General features: G+C 40.1%; 1 protein-coding gene across 2 annotated transcripts in view; it reads left to right on the plus strand.

Annotated features, from left to right (window-relative positions):
• Positions 1-27,258, plus strand: part of CARS1 (cysteinyl-tRNA synthetase 1) — a 33,494-nt gene that overhangs the window by 1,975 nt on the left and 4,261 nt on the right. Inside the window, exons 2-19 of one of the 2 annotated variants that reach the window (XM_028733418.2) lie at positions 4,356-4,601; positions 8,372-8,463; positions 8,614-8,702; positions 9,528-9,624; positions 10,082-10,180; positions 11,718-11,867; positions 12,604-12,744; positions 13,730-13,818; positions 14,485-14,606; positions 14,708-14,820; positions 16,453-16,581; positions 19,055-19,184; positions 19,390-19,493; positions 20,500-20,597; positions 22,408-22,597; positions 23,140-23,208; positions 23,884-23,965; positions 26,887-26,967. In XM_028733418.2, coding sequence (XP_028589251.2) covers positions 4,356-4,601; positions 8,372-8,463; positions 8,614-8,702; positions 9,528-9,624; positions 10,082-10,180; positions 11,718-11,867; positions 12,604-12,744; positions 13,730-13,818; positions 14,485-14,606; positions 14,708-14,820; positions 16,453-16,581; positions 19,055-19,184; positions 19,390-19,493; positions 20,500-20,597; positions 22,408-22,597; positions 23,140-23,208; positions 23,884-23,965; positions 26,887-26,967 — 2,121 coding nt within the window. The remainder of the gene's footprint in view (positions 1-4,355; positions 4,602-8,371; positions 8,464-8,613; positions 8,703-9,527; positions 9,625-10,081; positions 10,181-11,717; positions 11,868-12,603; positions 12,745-13,729; positions 13,819-14,484; positions 14,607-14,707; positions 14,821-16,452; positions 16,582-19,054; positions 19,185-19,389; positions 19,494-20,499; positions 20,598-22,407; positions 22,598-23,139; positions 23,209-23,883; positions 23,966-26,886; positions 26,968-27,258) is intronic. The other variant, XM_028733428.2, reaches the window with a different exon arrangement.

Consider the following 27,258-nt stretch of genomic DNA (forward strand, 5'->3'; position numbering starts at 1 on the left):
TAGGAATTCAGTCTGTCTCGACCTTTATCTAATGAAGACTGCTTCGCTTACCTTGATGGAATCATCCCTGTTTGCTTCCATTTAAACTAGGGTTGGTTAGACGTTTGTTTAAAGAAAACAATTGATCATATTTTAAAAATAGGAATTGCTTTCAGACTAGTCTCTGACATTGGTTCTGCCTAGGCCCTGAAATCTAGATACCATGCCACATCAGTGCCCTGTCAGACTCCACGTGCTATGATAAAATATACAATACTGATTTCCTCTTATATTTTTCTTGGATAATCAAAGTCCACATATAGATAATATTCAAGGATAGTCATACACAGAGTAGATCCCTTGAAATAATGGCAGTGTTACTCAAGAAAATTGGTTTCAGTGAGTATACTCTTATGACTCAATTGAGTAGCATGCAGTGTTCTTAGCATTTCCATTTAAACACATAATTAAGTCTTTGAGGTAAATGTGCAGAACCATTAATTTAAAAAGAAAAGGGCGATCAGTTTGCATTCCAGAGCATGTATGTAAAAACCTGCAAGCTTTGTATCCTAGATCACTTATATTTCAGGCAGTTGTCATGAGGGAGTTACTGTTTTTAACTACATATTTATTATGATCATGACTAGATTACCCTTGGGGTCCTTTGCAGTCCTGCAGTTCTGTGATTCTATGTTACATTGCTTGACTGTAGCTTGCTCTTACAACAATTCACTTGTCCCAGTGCAATAAGGAGAAAAACACACAGTAGAAAGGGAAATAATATTAATGATGGACTGAGGCAGAGGTTTTTAAACCGTGGTTGACAACCTGGTGCCCAGAAATAGCCACGTAGTCACAATTGGACCCACACCGGTAGCAAATTGCACCTGGTATTTCTAACACTGAATTCAACATGGTGCTAAGTGGGGTATGCACTTTCCCTTCCACTGAGCTCCCCCTCAAACCCCAGAGCATGTTCCCTCAAACCCCAGGGCAAATTGTGGGGGGCACAGGAGGAGCAGGGGAAGTCCTGTTGCACAAGAGGGCCTTGTTCTGCGCATGCAACAACTTAGTTGAGCATTTCTCAAACTTGGGAGCCCAGCTGTTGTAGGACTAAACTCCCATCGTCTGTAACTAGCAAGACCAGTGGTCAGGGATGGTGGGAATTGTAGTCCAACAACAGCTAGGGAGCCAAGTTTGAGAAACACTTAGTTGAACCCCACCCAATGCTGTTCTGCTACTGACAGTGTAAAAGAGCTTGCCAAATCATTGTGCAGATGCTAACATGCAGTTGAGGCATGCTTGGATTATTCAGTTGTGTGGAAAATGTCCAGAGAGGAAATTTGTATATTGTTCAGAGATGCACAGTTTGACTTTTGAGCAGGGGCAAGTGAGACTGCAGCCCAGGAGTCCAAGGGTCAAGCTACACATTATTTTAAGCATGCTTTCTCCAGCCACTTCCTTAATGCACCCCCACCCCGAAACAAACAGTAGCTTTCTGACCCTAATCCGGATCAGGATCACAGTGAATGGAAAGAAAGTCTGTTTCTGTTTGTCATCATTGCTTTGTTTCCAAATGTATGTTTGAGGAAGAATGCAAGTAATGACAGTAACTAAATAGCTAGCAAGTAAGTGATACTTAGCCAGAATAAATTAATAGCTTATATGGCTGACCTCAAATATGTATCTGTGTGTATAATGTTTACAAGCTTTAAGCATACAAATTATATTTAAACTGTTTGCTGAGTGTATGATTAAACAGGAATGGTTTGGGGGTGATTTAAGAAGCTAACATTAGCCGACCTATGGCCTGTGGGTCACCTACACCTCTTCTTGTGGCCTTCCTCTGTCTAATAGCAACCCAAGCTTCAGACTGAGGAAATCAACAATGACTATGCCTCAGAGAGATTATAATGGTATAATGTTAATCAGATGCCGGTGTCTGCCCCACCCCAACCTCCTTCATTTGATATGGTCTGTGTTATTTCAGTGGGACATCAGCTGCTTCATTTTTTGTGAGGCTGAAATTCTAATTCTGCCATTTTGCATCTGATCCTGGAACCCTAATGTCCAGTTGGATGTGTTTTGGACTGCAGCTCCCATCAACTCAAGCTATCATGGCAAATGATTGGTCTGAGACAATGGGAGTTGTAGCCCAAAACATCTTAAGGGCACCAAATCAAAGAAAGCTAACCTAGAGGACAAGCCAACATATAGCAAGCAAAGGTTGTATCAATCTTATGTCCTCTTGTTCATGATTTTGTGGGACTCGGACTTCATCATTATCCTCAATTTTTCTTACTTCCAGGGCCTGTTGCTTGAATTGCTGCTTAGGCTTACTGTTCATTTGGAATGACTGAAACACACTGTTGAGATATGATACATTTTAATTGTACACACAGTGCATTTATTTGACAGAGGATGTTTTCATTACTGGGTCTGTAACATTAGTCAAATACGTGTGTTGAAGTTGCAGTAAAACCTGCATTATTTTCTGCATGGTCTGTCTTGCTACTGTACCACAGGCATTGACTTTTTGTTAACCTTTTAAGTTCTCTCTTCAGTTTCTTATCCCCTCACCACCAGCCCAGTTGGTTGGCACACATTAACATGAAAAATAATTTGTGATTGTCTAATATTGCCTACATTGTTTTACCAGGATGTATATCCTGGTTGCTTTCACTAGCCACATAGTTTGTTTTAAAGTATAAACAGCTGAGCCAGTGTATTAAAAGCACTGGGCTTCATTCTGTGCCTAGAAGTTTGCCTTGGGGCCCAGGCTGACAATAGAAATTGTAGCAAGAGACACTGCTCTTTTCTTTCCACCTAGCCAGAAATAATGGTGAAATTGAATTCCTAAGGGTTTGCGTAGCTGCTTCCTTCATCTCTATTGTTTATTAGGTGGCAGGAGTGGAATGTAATCTGATATACAATCAGATTTTAACATGGGAACACCTACTTGTAAGTCAGCCTTGTAAGTCAACTGCTGGGGTGTTAACTACACAGCCAAAAAATTTACCTACCTGCTTTTTACTTATCAGAGGAGCCACCTATGAGTGAAAAAACTGGCTAATAAAGAAGCATTTAACTCCCCCATTTCTCCTCCTCCCCTGCCCCACTGGTTGCTCTGTTTTTCTTCCCTCCTTAATAGGAAGAGGATTCTGGTTCGCCTTTCCCCATTTTAACATGTATTGGTGTGCTTTGTTGCAGGGATGCACCTCCTGATCTGGGCTTTAGCCGCAACCCCCATCTTTATCTCCCCAGGGGGCAGTGTGGGCAAATGAAAACAGGAGGCACTACTGGAGTCAATGCAGGAGGTGTTTGACCACACTGTCAAAGAAGGGGAGGGCTAGAATATTCCGCTTTGTTAGCCCAGTTTGCTCTTAAGCTGGTGAAACAAAGTGCTCTGCCCCTGCTTCTTACGTGGCCAGTACCAAAGCTGATTGGGAAGGCAAAGCTTTCTGGTTTCCGCACCCAATCAGTTTTCATATTGTGAAAGTGGCTTCTTCTGCAACAAGTATGGAAGCTATTTGGGCTGTCAATGTACAACCTTCTGTCCCTGCTTGGACAGCCCAGTCACTTGCCTGGCAGGAATTCCATGCTTTTGTTTATGTGGAATGCCTGATTACCAGTGGTAACAAAGCAAGTGGTTAAAGACATTAATGGCATAAGTGCATTACAATTCCCAACAACTGCATGTACTTTCCAATTGTATATTTCACCAAAAGGTGGAGCAGTTCTCCCTTAAGTTGCTCAACAATATGAAAATTATTTCCTGAGTGGGATCTTCAGCCAGATGGTGATGCAGCCTCTTCTGAGCCTCAGCCTGGACTTTTCTTTGCCTACAATGCTCAGTTCTCCTGTTCCAACTCTGGAGTAGTGATATCTGTATATTTGAGAGTTAAATTAGGATTTCCTGTAATCTGACAATTGAGAAAACATGGCTTTATAGTGTATATTGAAACAAGCCTTTATGAACCACCCTATTATTACTTTTTACCTTGCTGTATACAAAGTTTTGAGCCCACCAGCCCATGCATATTTGTGATCCATATATATTTCCCTGCTTGGTTGCCTGCAGGCAATGTAGAACCCGCAGGGTACTCTGTTAGCAACTGTTTACAAGACTAAAATCCTCCTTCCTTTATCATGTTTACTGCTTTTTCTTTCTCTGCATAGAATGCTTTTTTTTTTACTTGTCTTATTTCCCCTATTTGGGCTACTTATTTGGTGCAATGTGGCCTGGCTGCTACTGCACCATTAACCCCTTAATGTGCCTAGCTACCCTCCCCATCTGGGCTGTGAGGGATGCTTTATTACTGGGTGCTTTTAAAGCATGGGATCTGACTGCTTGTCATCTGCCTCTGTCTTTACAGCTTCTGACTACAATTGTATTCTGAGCATTAGTGAAGAGGAAGCCAGGTTGAAGGCTCTGAATGAGTACCTCAGCACTCGTAGCTATATCCAGGGGTTCACATTTTCACATGCAGATGTGGAAGCTTTCAGGCAGCTTTCGGGCCCGCCTGTGGACCAGCATTTCCATGTGGTTCGTTGGTACAGGCACATAGAAGCAATTTATGATGGCAGCAGAGGAAAGCATGACTCCTGTAAACTCCAAACAAGTGAGTAATGGCAGGGGCTAGTGGGCAGCGAGCTAATGGCTGTCTTAAAATATACATATATATGGAAAAGAACTTCCTATCCAAGATTATTCTGTGATTTTATTTATTTTTTAAAAGCTCCTACATTTGATAGCCATAGACTTCTGGGTCATTAGAGCAAATAATCAGGCTCTGTTTCTTTCTTATTTAAAATATTATTTATTACATTTATATCCTTTTTTTCTGCCAATGAGTTCAGGGTGGTGTACAAGGTTCTCTCCTCCCCTCTGTTTAATTCTTACAACAGCCTTGTGACGTAGGTTAGACTAAGAAGGTGTGACCAGCCCAAAGTTACTTTGTGAATTTCATGGATCACACTGCACCCTCCCAGTCTCAGTCTTGCTGGAACAAATATGCTGGTCTAGGTGCTGCCATACTAAAAGATGGATTTTGTTAATCAGCTTTGACTGAACAGGCAGCTTTTACCAAAGTGTACATCAAATGCAACTGGTAAAACCGCTTATTTGACACAAATATACGATATATACAATACGATATATACAATATCTGTATTGTCATCGTCCCATGCAGAACAATGAAACTGAAAAACTACATAAAACATTACAAAAAACCCCAAAACTCTGAAACCCCATTTTAAAATACACTATACCATAGAGACCCCTTATGCTGCAGAATTAGAACCAGAATTGCATTTGCGTAGAAACTGTTTCTCAGGTGGCTAGTCCTGGCCTTTATAACCCTATACCTTCTTCCAGAAGGCAGAAGCTGAAAGAGATAATTTCCGGAGTGCGTACTATCCTGCGCTATCTCTGCCACTTTCTTATGGCACCTGGCAGCATAGATTTGATCTAAGGTGGGAAGAGTGCACCCAATTATTCTCTCTGCAGTCTTTACAACCCTGGATAGCATTGTTTTTCCCCTGGCTGTGCAGCTCCCAAACCACACACACAGACCACAGGGGCAGTCACTTAAGTTCATCTATGGACATGAATTGTCAGAGGCTAAAGTTAAGATTTTCTCCTTATTGCAAACACATGTTCAAAATGGCATCTGCAGTCTTGTTTTTAGTGCTGGTGTGTGCCTCAGTTGGCCACAGATTGCCCTCCAAGGACCCTAGATCAGAAACCTGCAACCTTATTATTGAACATCAACTCCCGTTATCCCTCACCATTGGCCATGGTGGCCAGGGTTGATGAGATTTATAGTCCAACAACATCTTGGCAGGCCACAGTTTTCACCATTCTTATCATTGAATTTTAGATTTGGAAGGGACCCCAAGAGTTATCTAGTCCAACACCCTGCAATGCAGGAACCTCAACTAAAGCATCCATGATAGATGACCATCCAACCTCTGCTTAAAAATCTCAAATGAAGGAGAGAGCCCATTCCACTGTCGGAACAGCTCTTAACTGCCAGAAAGCTCTTCCTGGTGTTTAGTCAGAATCTTGTTTCTTGTAACTTGAAGCCATTGGTTGAATCCTTGCAGTGCTCTAATAGTGTCAGAGAACAGGAAAGGAAAAGAGACTTTGTTACATTATGTGCGAGTTTTCTCTACAATGACAAACACGAATATTCAAGTACCTATAATGAGTATTGTTAGTGGCTGCTTTCATACCTCCCAGAAAACCCTGCCAATTATATCTTCCTTATATTCCCTCAGGTGTTCAGTTGAGCTCTGTGGTATGGAAGACTTATCCAGGTGTATTTCAAACACATTGTTTCCCTCAGAATATACTCAGATGGTCATTGTCAAGACTGTACCTTTTCAATCTGTTTAGTGGAATGTTGGCATTTTTCTCCGGGGACACCAGAGGGTGAACTGGGAGTACTATGAAAACCTCACTGAGCAAGCGTCTTCATACTTTTGTTGAGGTGGTAGTGCATTTTATTAGCACTTGAAGCTCCGTAGGTAGAGTCTGGAAACAGAAGAGATCGGTGTGGTGTTTAGAAGTGCAGATAAGAATTGTACTTGAAACTAAAAATAAAAATGCAACAAACCAAGATAAAATAAATGTTTTAAACCTTTAAGCAGAAGATAGGAACTACTATTGGTTTTATTTGGTTTCATTTTCAAGGTGTGTCACACAATGGTGAACAAAGTGGAAGTGATTAGAATGATAGCTGTTGTTTCTGGCAGGAATATTTGATTATTTGATTTGCCTGAATGAATAGTTTGGGTAGATTTTTGTATGTTTTTCTTTTGTGGTTAAGGTTATCATATTGTGGTTTATGCATTCTTCTTTCAGCCTTCTTATCTGGAGTCTTCTGGAGCAAGTTTTGATTCTGTGTGCTGGTTTAATCTTTTAGAAATTAACCTCCTTGGTGGCCATAATTAATTCTCTGTGTGTGTGTTTAAAAAGCAACCAAAAGGACAGAATTAAATTGCTTTGTGTATGTTCTTTAAACTCAACCTTAAATCAATTATTTCCACTGCTTATGTCATAGTGAAGCCTTATTTAAGCGAGAAAGACATGTTTTTCTGGTTTCCAAATGGAAATAACTGGCAATTACAAATTATTGTCATCCTATTGCAAATTACCCAGTGTTCTACCAGTAAATCACTATCTACCATCTGCTCATTACTGACATAAGCTATAGGAGGGAGAGGGTTCAGCTCTTTTCACTTGCACACCCCTTTTCTTCTTTAAATGGGATTCCCCTATTGCCCACTTCATACATGATTGAGGCAGGGCAGAGGGAATTGCAGATAAAATGAAACCAAGTGGGGAAATTATTTACTACTTGTATGCCATACATACATGTGACCCCCCCTCCAATGCTGATTAAGGTATTATTCTGTGTGCTTACATCAAACTTATTGATGCATTCTGAATCATATGTTTTCTTCATGAAACTGCCTTGTTGAAGTTTTCCTGTTTTAAGTATAGCACATATACTTTTTGCAGATGCAATGCAAAGAGACATTCACATAGTCAAAGTGTTGATTCTGGAACACTCTAGGAAAGAACTTAATTAAGGCTACAATTCTGTGGATTCTTACTGGGACATATTCCTGAGATAACATGCATAGGATCACAAATATAAAATCATGTAGAAGAGGTGGTGTGGGGGTATATATGCATTGTTCATGCTATTCAGGGAGGAATTCAAGGCCTTGCAAGCATTTCAGATTGCCAAATGGAATTATTCCCACCCCACTTTGCTGTGTGCTGCAGCTGACCCAATTTCATGGGGTGTGGGAGCAGGGTGCGGTGTGGAATGAGACCCATTTAAGTGGACGTCCTTGCACAGGCTTCCACTGAGGGGACTCATTAGCTGAATCCTGCCCACTTTTTCTAGATATCTGGGAGTTTTATGTCAACTTCATAGCTTGGTGACTATATTCCAGAAGTTTTTTGCTCTGCCCTAAAGCAGTTCAGTTTCTTCTCAGTGTAGGAGCTTATCACTCTTTTTTAGACTCCCTAAAAGTTTCAAGAACAGCATGTGCATGTGATTTTTGGGAGGTGAGGAGGATGTTTTCACATTTTGCTGAAACAGGAGTTCCTGTGGAAGTAAGTGCACTGAATCAGAGCCCTGAGAATTGCTGTCACTTCCTGAAAGAAAGAAAAGTGGCATAAAGAATGTCATAATGTACTCTGCATCAAAAACGTGGTGTTGTTTTTCAAACTGGCTATTATTCCAGTGTTCCTTCTGAGCTAATGACATTGACTTTTATAGCAAAGAAGCATTTATAGCAAAGAAGCTCAGAATCCCCTTTCCAGATTTGTTTCTCTTGGAAAATTAATACTGAATTTTAAAATCCTTTATAGGTAAAAACAAGCGTACTCAGCCTCCCTGGTCTCCACCCCAAGGAACAACATTACCCAAGCTCTGCCTATACAACAGTCTCACTCGCAATAAGGTACATTTTTGAATTTGGCTTTTCCATGTGCTGTCTTTTGCATAGTGGAGTTAGTAGCATTGCTCATGGTTGCTGAACTGCTTTTCCTGTAAGACTCTGCCTGTACAAATTTGGGTTCTTCTAATTACTATGTCTCCTTTTCCTCCTAAGGATGTGTTTCAGCCCCAAGATGGCAACAGGGTGAAATGGTATTGCTGTGGTCCGACAGTGTATGATGCCTCCCACATGGGGCATGCAAGGTATGGCCATGTCTGAGTAGCAAGTGCCTTGGGCAGCTGAAGAGCAAAGCTGTAAATGAATTTGTTACATAATACTGCCATCTTTATAAAATCTCTAAAAAACCCAAAGTTTATGAATAATCTTCTTTTTGACATATTGGCACCAATTAATGCTGTTGGACATCGATAACAAGGATGTCTCTTGTCTGTTTAAAGTGAATAGCTGTCTATGGTGATGATCAGGGCCATGGTTCTGGAGGAGGAAGTGTCTAAACCTTTCATCCTGTGCTTTTCCCCCAACTGAAATTGCCCTAAAGCTGCTGTTTGACTAATGGCAGAGAGCAAAGACATGGACGTATGTTTTAACCTCCTCATCCCCCACCTCAGTGCAGAAGTCCTAATCAAATTTTCCCCCACTCCAGGCCCCACAATTTCAGAGATCCTGATCACAATTTTCTTCATCACATCTAGTTTGGTCCTTTCTAGTTTCTCACAAGAACTTCTTATACCACTTTATGATATAAATGCAGATGTAATGGCATTGCTTTGAAATAACATAAAAATGAATGCCAAATGATTTGGGTTTTTAAAGGAAAGCTCTAAATGATTTGTTCAAATATCTAAATGAATTGTGGGTAGCAGGACACTGCAAGCTGGAAGCCAGGACTGCTATGTGTCGCCTTTCTTCACCACATATTAATTTTGTATGCAGTGAATAATTTATTTTAGGAAAACAGTTCATTACTTTTCAAAAGCAAAAATATAATGTGATGCTTCATGAATATAGTGGGCGCATGTAAATGCTCCTGAGGTTGCAAAATCAATTTGTCTTTTGAATTATTGTAGATCATACATCTCATTTGATATCCTGAGAAGAGTTTTGAAAGACTATTTCAAATATGATGTCTTCTACTGTATGAATATCACAGATATAGATGACAAGGTAATTCTAAAGTGCTGTCATTTGATTAGCTGCAGGAATGAGACTAACAGATGAGATTATTTAACTTAGTTTTTATTCTAATTTAAATGTCTAACCCACCAATAAGTCAAAGACTTTCTCTTTGAGGTTATTACTTCTTAATTCATACAGCGCCATCAATGTACAAAATGCCTTTATATAGTTACATAGCAAAAAGACAGATCCCCACCTCAAGAAGCTTACCATCTAATTTTCAGAAGATGGTTGGAGAGACAGAGAGGAGAGGAATACAGAGGCCAGATAATTGGGCAAATATGGACGAATGGGCTAAGGCTTTGTGTCACTTCTTGTCTCCCCCCCCCCCTTTTTTTTTGGAACTTAGGGAATGTTCTGTAAGATGAACACCAGTTCTAATTTTAATCTTCAAATTGTATACACAGTATGTCTTCCTAAACATCTTTTAACTTTTGTGTTACAGATCATAAAAAGAGCAAGGCAAAACTATCTCTTTGAAAAATACACAGAGAAGCAGCCATCAGCAGCACAGCTACTTGAAGATGTCCAGATTGCCTCTGAGGTCAGCTCCTTGACTGTTCTCTTCCATACTTCATGTAGGCAGGAGACTGCTTAGTTGTCTTCCGACACCTTGGATCAGAGGAGGAATCAGCCAGCTGCTTGTTCCTTCTTCTTTTTTCTTTTTGTCCCTCTCTTCAGACTCTGTTCCATCATTGGCCACACGCAAGCTCTTTATATGAAACCACCACACTCTGTTCCTAGCAAGGCTAAAATCCTCAAGAGTCCTGCAATACTCCAAAGACTTGTCCACACTTGGAAGCAGTGTTGCTTCTGCTAGGGACAACCAGAGCTTTACATACCTTGGCTGCTCCTGTTTCCAGCCCATTGCCTTCATCTGGCAATGTGCTGGAAATGTGCTTCATCACTGGGGCTAACTTCAGTTCATTGGCATCCCCCACATCCAATCATAATCTCCCCCCATGTAAGTGGACACCTTAGTAGTGTCTGCCAAAACCAGTTTGGAGAGAGACACCAAGCTTTAGTGTCCTAGCCTTATCACCTTTCTTGAGAATACTTTTTGCTGCTACTTTTCTTCCTACAGGCAATCAAACACATTTACTTTATTTGATCTGCAAACCATAAGCATCAAATACAGTGGAGGGTCATCAATACGACCATAACAAAAAAGAGAAAATTGGAAGGGGGGAGCACAAGATGCATGCACACAAATGGTGTCTTTAAAAATAGTGTAACAAAATAATAATCAAAGAGAGACAATTTTGACTCAGAGCTCATCCTCCCTTTCATCATAGTGGGCTGCAGCAAGGAGCTCGTCCATATTTTTCTGGAATCCGCTTTTAAAATGAAGATTATAAAATTCATCTGTGTTCCCCAAGTGTAGAGAATGTAGTGAGGAGATAAAATGGAAATTTACCAGATATAAGTTCTGGTTCTTATTTTCCCATCAGTAGGGTCCCATTTTTATTTCGCCAGTATGTAATTTTTATATTGCTATGGGCTAATGTTTCAACTGAGCTGCTGTCACAAGGACAAACACTCAGGTGACAAGGCAACCCAGTAAACTTGTCTTCCATAACTGCTGATGCAAAGTGTTTAACCTGGCCATTGAGAGTGTTGTCCTATATCTATGAAATTTGAGCAAATCTTTCCATTCTTTCATACCCTCCAGTGACTTTTTATAATTGCCTATAAGATTCCAAATTCTTCTGGGGAAAAAATGGATTATGTTTAAATAAAGATTTGCTAATTTTTAAAATTTGTGTAATGTTGGGGACCAGAACACTAGGTTTTTCCTGCTGTGGGATTTGTTGTCTTTGGAAGGGGAATGTCCTCTTGCTACCCATGAAAATGCCTGGTAATGACCCTCCTCAGTATAGCATGTCTACATTCCATTTCAATTTTGAAACTCTACCATGCAGACATTTGTTACTGCTTTACTCTGGAGATTTTGCTGAAAAGTAAACACAAGAAAACTTCTAAGGAATATTTTATAAGATGGCTATGATTTTATTAAGTGGTGCTTATTTGTTGCCTTCAGTGTGGTTTTATGTATATTTCATTCATGTTTATTAAATCAGCCTTTTGCAGCTAAGCTACAAGAGACCACTGACCCTGATAAGAAACAGATGCTGGAAAGGATTCAGAGTGCAGTGAAGGCTGCTGTGGAACCTCTAGAAAGTGCACTGAAAAATAAACACTCTGAAGGTCAAGTCAGCAAACATGCTGAGGTCTGTACTGAACGGGCTGTTGTGCCCTTAAGCGAATTAAACAGTATCCTTGGGCTCCATTTACTATTTTAGGGTGGGATGTTGCTTCATTGAAACCATTTATATCTGTGAGGTTACATAATTATTTAGTTACATTGGAGTGACTTAACATTTTTTGCCCAAGTATTGACGGTTAGGCACAACTCTGAGGGTCACATGGCAGCAGAGGCCATGTGCACTTGTTCACACACACACGCGCGCATTAGACTTGTGCATGTGTACAAACACACACTCTGTTTCAGCATTTGCAGTGCTTCCCAGTCTTGTGCTGTGGTAGGAGTGGCTTTAAAGAGCCATATTCCTGCTTTGGAGTGGATCATTCAAGAACAGACAGGGGAAATTCATTTCCCAGTATATTGCTGCTAAACACCACAGCACTAAGACTGGAGAGAAAACACTCTGCCTATTGTTTTAAGAGTAAAAGGTATCACTTCCACCCCTGTGCTAGAGAGAGAGTGTGTGTGTAAATGCTGCTTTGTTTCCCTAAGGTCTAGAATCTTTGGGAGTGGCTTTCCAAGACGTATGATAGGTTGTTTCCAGGTGGAAAAACTGGTAACATGCACTCAAGCTTTGGATCCTGGCCCAAATAAATTAATATTATTTAATCACAATAAAGAACACTCTAGGCTTTATCTTGAAAAAGTGTGCATTGCTGATAATTATGTGTTTTATATATAGATCTATAATTTATTTCTAGGTGTTATTGCAAGAAGCAAAAGATATACTCTCTGAGTGGCTGGACATTAGGTTGGGCAGTCAGGTGACTGACAATTCTATATTTTCAAAGCTTCCCAAATTCTGGGAAGAGGAATATCATAAAGATATGGCAGCTCTCAATGTAAGTATGCACATTGATTCAGCAAAATGTAAAAGCACATGGAAATTTAGTGTTGATGGTACTTATTTATTATAGCTTCCCTCTCTTGGAAGGCCTAGAAAGCAAACTTATAAAGCTTGTTTATAATTAATGGCTTCACAGTACTGTTCCATGGACACATTTTGATATATATTGATTTATCAAGATGGACACTAACACCTTTTGCTGGCAGTCTGGTTAGGGCTCTCCCTAGCACTGTGTTTCAAGGTACATAAAATTGTTCTTTATACCTAGGAAGCTGGAATCATGCCAAGACACAAATCAAGACTGATTTTCCTTTCATCAGCAGTTAGAGCAATGATCATGCCTTTCTAACCTTACAGATTATTGTTTCATCTTGAGCTCTTGGAAACTGCAGATATGCTTTCAGTATGGTTAATTAGAGCAGATGCCTAGAAATGCTGGGCTTCTATGTTCAGTTTCTGCCCATCAGTGTGTGTGCCTGTTTATTTAATTTGCTTATAATAGTAATAGGACTTATTAGTTGCTGGTTACCTAGAAAGGTTTCCAAGTGAGTTATATTTCAAAATATAAGCATAAGTACATTGTACCATAAAGGGAGTGGAGCGCACAAGAGCAGGAGAATGAGGGAAAGCCCCATTGTGTAAGCAGACATTATTGCTCATGGCTTCCACTGATAGGACTCAGTTGAAATCTGCCCATGAATTGAAGCAGGCCCCTGAACGCCTATACTGTAATGTTCATTGGAAGTGCAACCCAAAGGGAAGGTGCCACTACACTTAAAGCCCTGGTCTTACTGGGCATAAGATAAATCTCAGGAGCATACAGCAATACTCTCTTCAACAAGTCCCTGTTAATTTTGCCACTTGCCTAGTTTTCTATATACAAATATAGAACTAATTGCAAAGCAAAGCTGTTGCGAGAGTCTGGTACAAGAAGGGTTGTGAAACAGAGAATATATATTATTTTGTTTGCTTGCTTCTAGGTATTACCTCCAGATGTCTTAACACGTGTTAGTGAATATGTACCAGAAATTGTGGACTTTGTCCAAAGGATTGTAGATAACGGATATGGGTGTGTATAAATTCTTCTTACATTTTACGTGTTATGTAAATCAAAAGAAAATCATCACATGCAGCTATATGTGTGCTTCACATGTAAGCAGCCCAAATTCTGCTCTAATTAAACATTTGCCATCAGACCTTAAGGCACAACAAGGCCATATGATGGGCGGCCTAATAGAAAGCTATTTTATTTATTGGCCGTCTCAAAGATGCTGTTTCTACATGTTTTGTGTTGCTAGAGCTTCCAAAATCATTAGTAGTCTCCCATCCAGCAAACTTGGAGTAAATCCCATCGAACTTGCCCATCATGGAAAGCAGCGGAAGAAATTCACCTTTAAATACAGTAGTTCCTAGCCAACATTAGTGAAATGTATCCACTAATAGATAAGGTGGGGCACTTTTGTGTGTGTGTGCCAATTTCACCCTCCTCTTTGCAGGCCCCACCTCCTCCAGAAAATCTGTTCTAGAGGGTTGGGGAGCACTTCAAAACAGATTTTCAGGAACAATGAGGGCTTCATTGAGAGGCTTTAGCAAAAATCGCACCCAGTTCTCCTTGATCACCACATACCTCATGCTGGAGCAACAGTGAAAGGAGGACAAGTTGCATTCCACCCAATAGTAGGAAAGTATCTGAAACTCTAGAACACTTGGTACAATTGTGCTTTTTGTCTTCTAGTTATGTGTCCAATGGCTCTGTCTATTTTGATACCATGAAATTTGATGCATCTGAGAAACACTCCTATGCCAAGTTGGTTCCTGAAGCTGTAGGTGATCAAAAAGCACTTCAAGAGGGTGAAGGTAATATTACTGTCAGTCAGGGGCTTTCCAGTGCATACACAAATACAATTTTAAGATTCCTTTCTGAAGGTTACAAATGTTCTTCCTCTTGTTCTCCACAGGTGACCTGAGTATCTCAGTGGATCGTTTAAGTGAGAAGCATTCTCCAAATGACTTTGCTTTGTGGAAATCCTCCAAACCAGGCGAGCCTTCATGGGACTCTCCTTGGGGAAAAGTAAGGACTGTGACTTGGATCAAACAATCCAGCTGCATGGTTGGAAAATGCTTGTGCTCCCATGGAAGGAGGGGGTGTTTCCCCCCCCCCTTTGTCTTTAGTGCCCTATGTCCCCAGTTGTCTGCAACCAGTTTTTATGGGATAAGTTTTGGCTGTAGACCAGGATGGGGGGGATTATGCAGCAGGCTCTTTGCATCCAATCAACTATAACTGTGCTCTTTATACAGATAGGTAGCCGTGTTGGTCTGCCATAGTCAAAACAAAAAAATTCCTTCCAGTAGCACCTTAAAGACCAACTAAGTTAGTTCTTGGTATTCTTCAGATACACACTGTGTATCTGAAGAAGTGTCCATGCACACGAAAGCTCATACCAAGAACTAACTTAGTTGGTCTTTAAGGTGCTACTGGAAGGAATTTTTTTTGTTTTGTGCTCTTTATACACAGTTTTATATGGAGACTAAAAGTAAGTATATTCCATAACATGTAGCCCAGGCTTAAGACATCTCCTGCCGCTACTTTTTTAAATCATGGGGATACAGGTCATATCTTAAGATGCAGGCTGACATCATAAAGGACACATAACTTAAATGTCCTGCCAAAGCATTATGGCCTGGGGCGTCTTGATTCTTAATAATGTTCTGCATCTAATCAAATCATTGACACTGATAGGATTCTAAAATTTAAATAATAGTTGGCAGGGGTATCGATTATTCCCTTGTAGAAATTCCCACTGAAATGTGCTTTTCAACATATTGTATTATTTTTCTCCTGTAATCCAATAATTTTCATAGTGAAAACTCCTCCTACTTTGTTTTTAGCCTGAACCCCTGGCTTATTGTCCTTGCCCCTTTTTCATAGCTGTGCTGTCCTTCTGCTGACTTATTTTTTTGTTGAAATATGGTGCCCAAAACCAAACATATTTCAGTTGATGTTTTACCCATTGCTAAGTAATATATCATGTGGTGTTGTTCATCTGAAGCTGAATTTACCTAATTTTAAGACCTGCTAAGGAACAGGTGATTGTTTATTATGTCTTCATATGTAAAACCAGAGAATTTAAAGAGGGTGCATCCCCCCATGCCTGTATATCTGATGGGATACCACAATTGAGGCTAATACATACACACTTGCATGCACACAAAAACTAAAAAGTAAATTTCATGGTTTTATCAAGAGTCTCTACTTTCAATTAAATTTAGTCAGTTTAGGAAACTCTCCTGGGGGATAAAAATTGTGAAAGGAAAACATAGGTGAGAATGTGATGTGTTGGCTACAAAGTAATACTGAAAAATTTCTTTTAAAACTATTTAATTTCCCTCAGTGGTGATTTTAAGATCTTGAATTGAATTTTGCCATGCACTGATATTCTGTCAGTTGTTTTTAGGGTGTAGCTTTTGCTTGACTATTTCTTGTGCACTCTGACCTTGTAAAGCCAGATTATTGCTTCAGTGCAAAGATTGCCTTAACCGAAGTGCTCCAACAGCAGAGTATGCAGAACTAAGTTCAAGCTGCAAGATAGAAGTTCTGCATTAAAATATCTACTATTAAATCCAGTTAATGAACATTAATGGGCTCATTAACTGGGGAGAACTTTCCTGAACATCATTAATAACCTACTTTTTTTCAAAACAGGGCCGCCCGGGATGGCATATTGAATGTTCTGCAATGGCCGGGTCCATTCTAGGAGATTCTATGGACATACATGGAGGAGGCTTTGATCTTCGGTTTCCTCATCATGACAATGAGTTGGCACAATCTGAGGCAGGTGCTCCCATGTTCCAATTCTTAACATGCTCTGATACCTGCTAGAGAGTTCTCAGGTTCACTTGGCTGTGAGTTGGATGTTTCCCAACTAATACTTCAGAGAGCACAGAAGTAATAATTCAGTTAAGTAGGCTCTGTTGGCTGTCAAAGGAGAAAATATTATCAAATGTTCACATAAGCAGACTGAAAATAAAAACAATGCTACTGTTGGCTTTAAGTGATACTAGACTTTAAAATTATCTTAAGTTCTACTTGTAAATATCAGACAATAGTGCTTTTTAAATTCAGGCGTTCCTACTGTTTTATTTTGCAATTCAGACATCCTGGCAATTCAGAAGCTTCCTGCACTATGGCTTGGTGTGATGTTTGAATGGGTTGGGTGCAGCAGCCAAATAAGTTGTAATCATTGGGTCTGAGCCTAGGGGTCATGCATTTCCTCCTCTCCTCATGCACAAACTACTTCTTTCCCTAGCTTGTCAGGTCCAGATCTTTTATACATTCATCTCACGCAGTGCTTCCCTTCCTAGTCAGGCAAAGAATAGTTTGCCATTGCACCAAGACTTACAAACTATGGTTTGTGTTTGCAATTGAAACCAAACTTGGGTGTAGGTTTCTAATTCTGGGCTAGAAGGCAAGTGCAAATCCTGGTATATCGCAGGAATAGGCAGCATGGTGCCCTCCATATGTTTTGGATAACAACTTCCATCATTCCTTTTTGATTCAAAAAATAGAATTATAATTGACATTATGGTGTCTTAACTTTGGGAGGCAGTGGCAGTGAGTAGCAACTGCCACAAAGAGAGCCCCATTTGTAAGGCAACTGTCACTAGGAAAAGAGACCCAGGGGCTTTGTCTCTGGGTCACAATGGCAGAAACATAATACAGGATCTGAAGGTGTTGCTCTGTCTTTTTTTTATATATTATATTTTTATTAGTTTTCAAATACAAAAACAAATTTATACATTCCATACATCTTAATTACATCTTACTTCTCTTTTTTGACTTCCTCAATTTGTCTGCCATTCCTTCCTATTGTTACTTTTTACACATTTCTGCCCTTTTAACCCTTTCCCCTCACAGAGCTTCCTTAAAGCTTACAAACGTAATCTTATTATCATTCAGTTTTTGCATATATTGGATAAACTTTTCCCAATCTTCTGTAAATCTTTGATCTCGTCGATTCCGGATCCTTCCTGTCATTCTGTCCAGTTCTGCATAATCCATCATTTTAGTTCTCCATTCTTCTGTCGTAGGTAATTTCTCCTGTTTCCATTTCTGGGCCATCAATATTCTTGCTGCTGTCACTGCATATAAAAATAACTTCTTGAAGGTGTTGCTCTGTCAAAGGTTTTGGATTCTAGAGGCTCCCTCCCTCAGTAGTGACAGAACGGCACCTTCCCCAGCTACCTACTTAGTTAAATTAGCGTTCTCTTTATGAGGTTTATCCTATTGTCTGAAGTGCTTATCGCTTCCAAACCGCATCTCCTTTCTTCATCCATATAGATTTGCTGCCACCTTCTCTGAAGAGAATGGGAAGGTCCTTTGTTGTGGTATCAGGGGCAGCGAAAGGAGTGCTTTGTGTGTACTTAGGAACTTACATACCTTTATGTGATCTTCAGATTGGGACGTGGTGTTGAAACTAGTTTCCTCACTCCAGTGGTGCAATCTTGTGGCTTGGCTGAAGTTGCAGTTGCTGGGCATAGGCTACCTTCTTTTAACCCCCAAGGTTAAGAAAAAGTGTTGTTGCAGTTTGAAGCAGCGATTACTAGAGTCAGGAGCACTTGCCTGCTCTGAGGCAAGCTGGAACACCATGAGAAATGAAGCCTGTCTGTTTGATGCATCCATCGCTCTGTGTCCATCAGAGTGGGGAGGTTCAGTGATGCATTGGCCCCTTCTCCACTCTCCAGCACAGTTCTGACCCTGGGAAAGGGGGAGGGGGCAATGAGAGGCCTATTAACTGGGCTATTTTGCAGTCACAGGGAAGGTCCCAGCCTATTTCTCTGAGAGCTGCTTGAGGAAAATAATAATAAATATGGAAGCACAACTACTGCAAAACACATACATATAGTGCCCATCAATCTCATAAGGTCAAGGGTGAAATTCACTCTGCAGCCTCTTAAATACTTCCAAGCCTCTGCTGTTTCAGAAAGAATATTTATAGATTTTTGACTGCCAAGTGAAATGTGCCTCCACTTTGCCTTCAGTTTTTATCCACACCAAAAAAAAAGGGGCCAAGGTATCCAGAATTTGGAAAATACTGATGTTAGGAGTCCATAATTCAATCAATAATATGTATAATGGTAGATAATTCATCCTACAGTGGTATCATGTTTCAAACTGAAGAGAGAAGTGTGTTGGGGGAGTGGGGGGGTGTAAATGGGAGATTGAAGCATTGTTTTTTTCTCTCTCCCCATACAGCTGTAATCTAATAGATATCTGTATTATATGATCCTCCCCCATGTGTTTTTAGGCATACTTTGAAAACGATCACTGGGTTCGCTATTTCCTCCACACTGGGCACCTGACAATTGCTGGTTGTAAAATGTCCAAATCTTTGAAAAACTTTATTACAATAAAAGATGCACTTAAAAAGCACACAGGTAAGAGAGAAATATATATATATATATATGCAAGGAACACTTTCCATTGTTTTATTTTTTTAAATCATTTTTGAAACCAGCTAATGATTAATCTGACTGATTTTTTTTCATTTATGAAAATTTCTATTGTCTTTGGCACCGTGGTTTCTGCTGTAGTCCCATATCCTCCTACACTTTTCCATTTTCTTTTTAAAACTCTCAACAGCTCGGCAATTACGGCTGGCTTTTCTTATGCATTCCTGGAAGGATACTCTAGACTATTCCAACAACACCATGGAGTCCGCTATTCAGTATGAGAAATTCATGAATGTAAGTTCACTTCCCCTCTTCATGTTTTTCTGCTGTACAAATTTTTGGTTGTAATAATGTGATGTACCAGGGGTTTTCTTTTGCAGACTATATATGTATAATATATGTGCTCAGTTTTAGCAGGTTGGCCTGTCGTTTTATTAATCTCTTACCAGATCTGCACCCCAAATCTAGGCTTTGCAAACCATTTTTAAAAGCTCCTGTATCCATTCACCAATTCTCTTATCCCCAAATCTGCTCAAAACAACTTGGTCAACCTAATCTGTTCTATGTGCTTAATATATCCTATATTTGCATATATATATTGTGGTAAAACAATAGTAACCAACAGGAAACTTGGTAGTCAGTGTGGTGTAGTGGTTAAGAGCAGTAGTCTCGTAATCTGGGGAACCGGGTTCGCGTCTCCGCTCCTCCACCTGCAGCTGCTGGGTGACCTTGGGCCAGTCACACTTATTTGAAGTCTCTCAGCCCCACTCACCTCACAGAGTGTTTGTTGTGGGGGAGGAAGGGAAAGGAGAATGTTAGCTGCTTTGAGACCCCTTAAAGAGAGTGAAAGGCGGGATATCAAATCCAAACTCCTCCTCTTCTTCTTCTTCTTCTTCTTCTTCTTCTTCTTCTTCTAGTAGTAGTAGGAAGTTAAATAAAAGCTCTCTCTTGGAAAGGTATCCTTAGACTGTAATGGGCAGTGGCGTGGGAGGGGGAGTAGGATGTAGGTCATCATTATCCTGTTTTTGCCTGAGATTTGATGAAGGGTCTTGAATTTCGTTAATTGCAAACACCATTAGCTTTTTTGTTAATGTGTCATATCACATTATGCTAAGTAACAGCATAGACAAAAATCAGCTTGACAGCAGGTAATAGAAAAGTTGCTTTTCTTGGCAGATGCAGGGTATATCTTGTTCTTGGCTGAAAGTGAGTCTGATATGAGTATTGAAATAGCTAACTGGACAGTATACTTTGCAACAGGAAGACTTCAGATTGTGGGCTCTTTCCCTCCCCCTTTTAGGAGTTCTTTTTAAATGTGAAGGACATCCTTCGGGCCCCCGCCGATGTGACAGACCAGTTTGAAAAATGGGAAAACCAGGAAATAGAGCTGAATAAAAGGTGAGTGAGAAACCTGTTTTCCCCCTCCTTTCTTCATGAATAGACATTTGTATATTCATGGTAATGGATCCCATTTTTCAAACTGGCATTTCCTTTTGGTGCAAGCAAGTTCCTGATAATCTTGCATTTCTACAACATTTCCCCCTGGATCTCAGTTACTTGTTAATTCACATAGCAATCAGACTGCTTGTGTTGCAGATCCTAGATCCTTTCACGTGCTTTCTTACTATTTTTCTTAGTTCTTCACATAGATGTGTTTCCTTGCTTATTTTTACTACACACACACACACACACACACACACACACACACACACTGCATCCCAAAAGCTAAATTCTGAAACCTTCATAAATTAGGAACATGAAACAACTTTTTATCAATGTATTTGTTTTGCATACTTTATTCTGTCATGCATGAGTAAATAGAGCACTGGGGGCTATTAAAGGCAGAACCCTGAAACTGGGAATTTCCTCTACCCTTTCTTGGCTTCTGCAATTTATTATGCACTGACCACACATTTCTTATTTTTGTTTTCATCACCTCAGGGATTAGAAATGGTTGCTTTAAAATAATACCTGAAAACCAAACTTCTCAGAATGTACTCAGTCTCATTAGACTTGACTTACTGGCTTGTGGATTACGTTTTCTATTCAAACACCTAACTGCTTTGTTAATCCTGGTGCTTTAAATGGCTGTATTAGGATGTCAAGGTAAACTATGGTTAATTGTGAAAACAACCCACAGGGAACCTCAGACTTTATGCAGACTTTCTTTTGCATCTGGTTTTGATTAACCACACCATAGCCCTGCATCCAAACCTTAAACTGTGGTTCAACTAATTATGATTGATTGAAACAATCCAACTTTCTTAACTCATGATGTAAAGTTGGTTGGTTTGACGCAAGCCATAGTTGACCACAGTTTGTCTGGTTTTGACAACATGACACACTGCAGTTAATCAGAAACAGAAGCAAAAGCTTCTGAACTTCTGATTGCCACATCAGAGGGAGGAAGTACACAAGCCCCAGGCTTGTACCTGTCATGATTTCTGAATGCCACTAATAAATCTTATAGTACTTATTGTAATTCATCAGAGGAGTCAGAAGAGTGCTACATTTACGGATTTGATTGACAGGATTGTTAAAATAACATGCTGTCTCTGTAATGCAAATGTTTTCTGTTTTTTAGCACCATTATATCATATTCTCTTCATGGATTTGCTTTTCTCGTGTTTTTCTTCTCTGATAACTTTTTCTCTCTTTTGTAATTTTCCATGCTTCAGTCCATAACGCTCTTCATATTTCTTACCCTTCATTTACCTGGCAAGTTGTTTGATTATTTTCTCTCCTTCCAAAGCTGGTTTCAAGATCTGTGTCTTTTTTCAGTATGTACTCTGAAATGCAAGACAGAAATGGTGTATGTGGGAGTCTAGTGAGATACTGACCACTTCTTGTATTTCTTGCTCAATTTCTAACTGCTGCTAAAGCATGTAAATATGCAATTTCCTGACTTGTGCCACTTGAACCTGAGTTTAGATATGGCAGGAGGAGTGTACAAGCCTGGAGGTAGGGTTGGCTTGTTTTCATCATGGTAAACCATCGTTTATCATGACATCTGAATGTTGCCACCAAGTATGTGGTAGGGCTTTTCTCTCCCACAATCTGCCCGTTCAGGTTTTACCCTAGCAAGCAAAGTACTGGAATGCTTTTGGCTTTCTTTTCCATGGAATACTGGAATCTTTGGCTGAAAACCATTAAGGATGACACAAATGACATGTTGGTCCTTCTTTGTTTCCCTGCCCTCCTTGGCTAGTTTTTATGACAAGAAGCTAGCAGTCCATGAAGCCTTGTGTGACAACATTGATACACGCACAGTCTTGGAAGAAGTGCGATCGCTGGTCAGTCAGTGTAATTCCTACATTGCTGCAAAGAAGACTGCGAGGCAAATGCCAAATAGAATGCTGCTGGAAAATATAAGTCTCTATCTTACACAGATGTTCAAGGTATGGGATTTTCACAAAACCTTTGAAACTGCTGCGTGTGTGTTGTAACTGTGTGTGAATGTGTCAGCCTTTTCACTGTTTAGATAAGACTCCAGTCATTCCTGACCATGAGCCAAGCTGGAGATGTTTGTGGTTGCAGCCCAGCAACCTCTGGAGGGATTCCCCTGCCACAAGGAAATAATTGTGACAAAAATGTAGCACTTTTGAAAGAAGGATTATATCAGTATAAAGGGTGGTAGTACTTGAATTGTTTGCAAAGTTTTGCTGTTTCCTGGACATAGATAAATGGTCATCAAGCACTGCTATGCAAAGATCATAGAAATATTGCAGTCCACTGTACTTCCAGGAGGCCATGCTATGAGCAGTGTTTACTCTTGGAAATAATGTCTTAATTGCCGCTCCAAACCAGTGCAGACAGTGTCCAGGAAACTCATTTGCCCAGCAAAGTTTTGTTCACAGCCTTTGGGGCTGGATTTTCTGTCAGTGTTAAAGTATCTGCTGCTGCGTGTTTTTTCAGTTTGTTTTGTGTTTCACTCGCATAGGTGTTCGGTGCTATAGAAAGCGATGAGGCTATTGGATTCCCAGTTGGAGGAAGTGCCCAAAACTTAAATGTAAGTTGTAGGGAAATTTTACAGTGGCAATCTCAACTCTGCTCATGGCTTTCAGAAAGATTGGATTACATGCTGAAGCAAAGCCACTTTTTTTGCTCGTACGAATATAAAATTCTGCAGTAAAACTGAATCACAGAATTACTCGAATTGCATTTAGGTAAGAGAGAAGAATTATATTTGTATGTGAGAGCATAGCAAGGAAGGCCCAGAGTTCAGTTGTCGAGCCAAAGCTTTGCTTGCGAAGGTCATATCTAGATATAGGACTGGGAGGAACTACTGCCAGAAACCCTAGACAGCCGCTGCCGGTCAGAGTAGTCGATACTGAGCTGGGATTGGTCAGTGATCCGACATGGTAGAAGATAGCGTCTTATAGGCGGCATTCAACCAACGAGCCCTGCCAGCAGAAGTGTAAGGACTTTGTTTCTTCTCCTCTCTCCCACCCCAGCCAAATTGATTCTTGGGGGTGGTCAGGAGAACCCCCAGAACAGCACACAGGGCGGTGGAGGGCAGATAGCTCCATCAGGCAAGCAGAAATGGTTGTGCTGATGGAGCAATCTGCTTAGTGCTATACTGAATAGCTCCCGATGTTCCTATGCTTCCTAGCAGTATTTTCAGAGGAAACCAGAAAGAAAGGGGTTGACTCTCAACTAATGGACAAAATGTTTCATTCTGCAGCTTGAATCTACAGTGATGCCATACCTACAGGTTTTGTCCGAGTTCAGAGAAGGTGTGCGGCAAATTGCCCGAGAAAAGAAAGGTGACGTTAACTCTGTGTTTTTTTTTACAAATAGAAATCTCCACAAATGTGCAATTGTCTTACGAAATGTCATTTTTATTTGTACCGTAGTGCTTTGTTTTCTTCCTCACACTTGTTCATCTGCATGCTCGATATGGGTGTGGGCACATAGACGCATGTACTCTTCAAAACTCTTACAGCCAAAAACTAGGGAGGTGTCTGCCTGCATTTGCCTTGTGTTTTATTTTGCGTATGAGTCTGGGCCAGCTCTGCCATTAACCAGATTGAGGCAGCTAATTGTGCAAGTCATGAAAGGGCAGCAAATCATTTATTTATTATTATCGTATTTTACTGCCAGGATGGAGCAGGCGCTTGTTGGATTTTCTGCCTTAGGTGCCAAAAAAAAAAAAAAGACAGCTTTCCTCTGTATCTTGACTTTGGGTCAGGGTGGAGAATGTGCCATTTGTTGTTTCACCTCAGATAGCAAAGTTTCTTGGACCATCCCTGGTGTGAATGTCTATGTATGCAAATGTGTTTACATATATGTGTTTGCCCTGTTCTTACCAGATGAAAGTAAATGATGGCCCTTATTTGTATTGTGAGTTTTCAGAATGCTGCTTAACATTATTCCATAGGATATACCAATTAAAACTCGTGTGTTTTGACAGAAAAATCCCCATAATGTATGTGCTTTGCTTTGCTTTTGAAAAATACATAGATTTTCTCTTAACTGCATAGTAGTAATCTTACTGTGGTATGTCAGGGGTTGTCTTCCCTCAGTTATATTCCTCTGGAGGCATATTTTTGAAGCTGGAAAAGAAAACCTGTGTATTCCGTGGTTATATCTGATAGTGCCTTAGGAGCTAGTACTTAAACTTGGGGTGTGTGAGTCCATCACTTCCTGCAGCAATGCATGGATAAGACTGAGGGGCAGGTGAACTTCATCAAAAGGCAAAGGACCCTAAACAGCATTCATTACAACTTCCTATAAAACTCTGAGCTGAGGCAATGTGCCTTCTTATCCTCTTATTTTCAGACATTGCAGAGCCGCCTCATTTATATGTGGAAAGCTTTCTTTCTTTCTTGAGAGAGAGAGAGAGAGAGAGAATTGGAGTTTCAGCAAAGTACTCGCTCAAACATTGATCATGAAGCAGAGGGTCTTAACTGTGGGATATTAAAATGCCAAGCAAATAAAATTTCCTTTATCCCTGGTACAAGAAGAGTAGACACCAGAAACCCTGAGAGCAACACTGGCCATTCTTAGCAGGGAGCTGATTTGCTTTTTTGATGTTCTAGTGATAACGCACAGTGAATGAAAGAAAACTACCCCCCTCAAATAATTTGATAGCTGTACATTGAAAAGAATTTCCCCCTCAAATGAAACCTTGCCAAGGAATGTCAGTCGGGTTTTCTTTTCAGCTCCTTCCTTTGAAAATAAGGAACTTCAAATCATGAGTTCAGTCGCCAAACAATTGTGTTGGCTCACTGGAGCAAAAGTGGTGACCTCCATACTGGTGCACCTATAGAAATCTAATAATCTTCTTCATAGTTGTGTTGGTTATAAGTAATCAAATGCATTTATGTACATGCAGGAACAGTGTGCATGCAGACGGGGTGGTACTTGTTTTGATATATCTCTCTCCTCTGCATTGCACCACCAGCAGCATTTGAGGGTGGAAAAACCCTTGTGGTTCAGAAGTATGTGGCTGTGCAATTGGAGGAAGGAGACTGCTGTACTGAAGCAGATTGTACTTGAGCATGCCTTTCATCAGGATTTGGCCCATGCTCTTCTATGGATTATCACTAAAACCTTCTGTCTTTGATGTCCCTCTGAAAACACACTGTTGGCACACATTAGTCCTGAAGTAATTCCTGATGCCAGAATATTAATTTTTCAGAAAATATAATACCTTGGATAATATTCTCACCCTCCACATAATGTGGGTTTTTTATACACACATCTCTCATTCTCCTCTGCCAAGAAGAAATTTTCTCCTCTTTGCTGCTAAAGTTTAATTATTCATAGTTTTAGGCTGGTGAATATTTATAACTCAGGGAGACATCAATGCAGAGCAACTGCAGAGAATACCTTCCTTCCAGAGCACTTTCAGCTTTTTCTTCACCTGTTCGTCACAAAACATTTCAGCGTGTATTTAAAGAGGAGTCTATTATTTTTTTCTTGAACTCTCTAGTTTTTATTGAACTACTGATATTTATTAAATTTGTTAGTCACGTTGTCTTGTCCAGGGCAACCCAAACGACTTAAAACCAGGCAGACAAAAAAAAACACCTCACACAGATACATTAAAACAGAGAGGAAAACATAATTAATTAAAAACATCCCGCCCACTTCTAAAAGACCTATATGCAGGCTTGGAGGCGGGCAAGCAGACTTTAAATCACTATAAGAGGCTAATAGTTTTAACAAAATGGATATCTCTACCTGTTAGGTGGAGTGGGGAAGAACTGGCTAATACCCCAGTTCATCTCAACCTTTTTTCATGAGTTGATAGCTTATGTTGCAGTACTTATAACATAATCCTATGTCACTCCAGGAGACTTTTGACTTCTGCTTTCCAAGATGGAGGTTCAGTGAAAAGGAAGGAAGGGGAGGAAAGCAGAGACAAGGACTACAGAGTTGAGGGTGGGGAGAAAACCATATGTATTTCTGCTAGCTATTAAATCCCACTGTGTTCCAAGGACCTACTCCCTAGCACATGTGTTTAGGACTGAAGAAGAATAGCAACTGTGGAGTTCTCCCCCACCCCATAGCATAGTGGAATTGGAAATGTCATTCATCCAAAAGGGGGAGAGCAAACCCATTGCTCCATGACATAATAAAAGGTGGTGTTCCCTTCTCATAAAACATCCACCTTACTAAAAGATAAGAATTTTTGCAGACGTTGATATTAATGGTTTCATTTTATTCTTTTTAATTGTAGTGTTTGAAGTTCTGCAGCTATGTGATTCTCTTCGAGATGATGTCCTTCCCGAGCATGGAGTTCGGTTTGAAGATCATGAAGGTAATTAAGTTGGAAATCAAACTGAGCTCCAGTCTTGCTTTCGACAAGTTATTACATCCTGGTGTCTGTTTCCAACTAACAGTAATGAGGCGCAGTAACAAAATGAATGAGGTTTGTCAAGCACCTTAGACTCTTAAAAGATGCAATGCTAGACACATTTACGTAGAAGTGGCATTTCAGTAGGATTTTCTTCCAAGTAAATACGGTGATGATTTGGATGTGAAATAGACACAACATCAAATAATAGCAAGAAATCATAGTTTCTCAAACTTTCCAAGAGTTGTCCATCAA

The sequence above is a fragment of the Podarcis muralis genome, chromosome 1 (assembly GCF_964188315.1).
Source record: "Podarcis muralis chromosome 1, rPodMur119.hap1.1, whole genome shotgun sequence".
NCBI lineage: Eukaryota > Metazoa > Chordata > Lepidosauria > Squamata > Lacertidae > Podarcis > Podarcis muralis.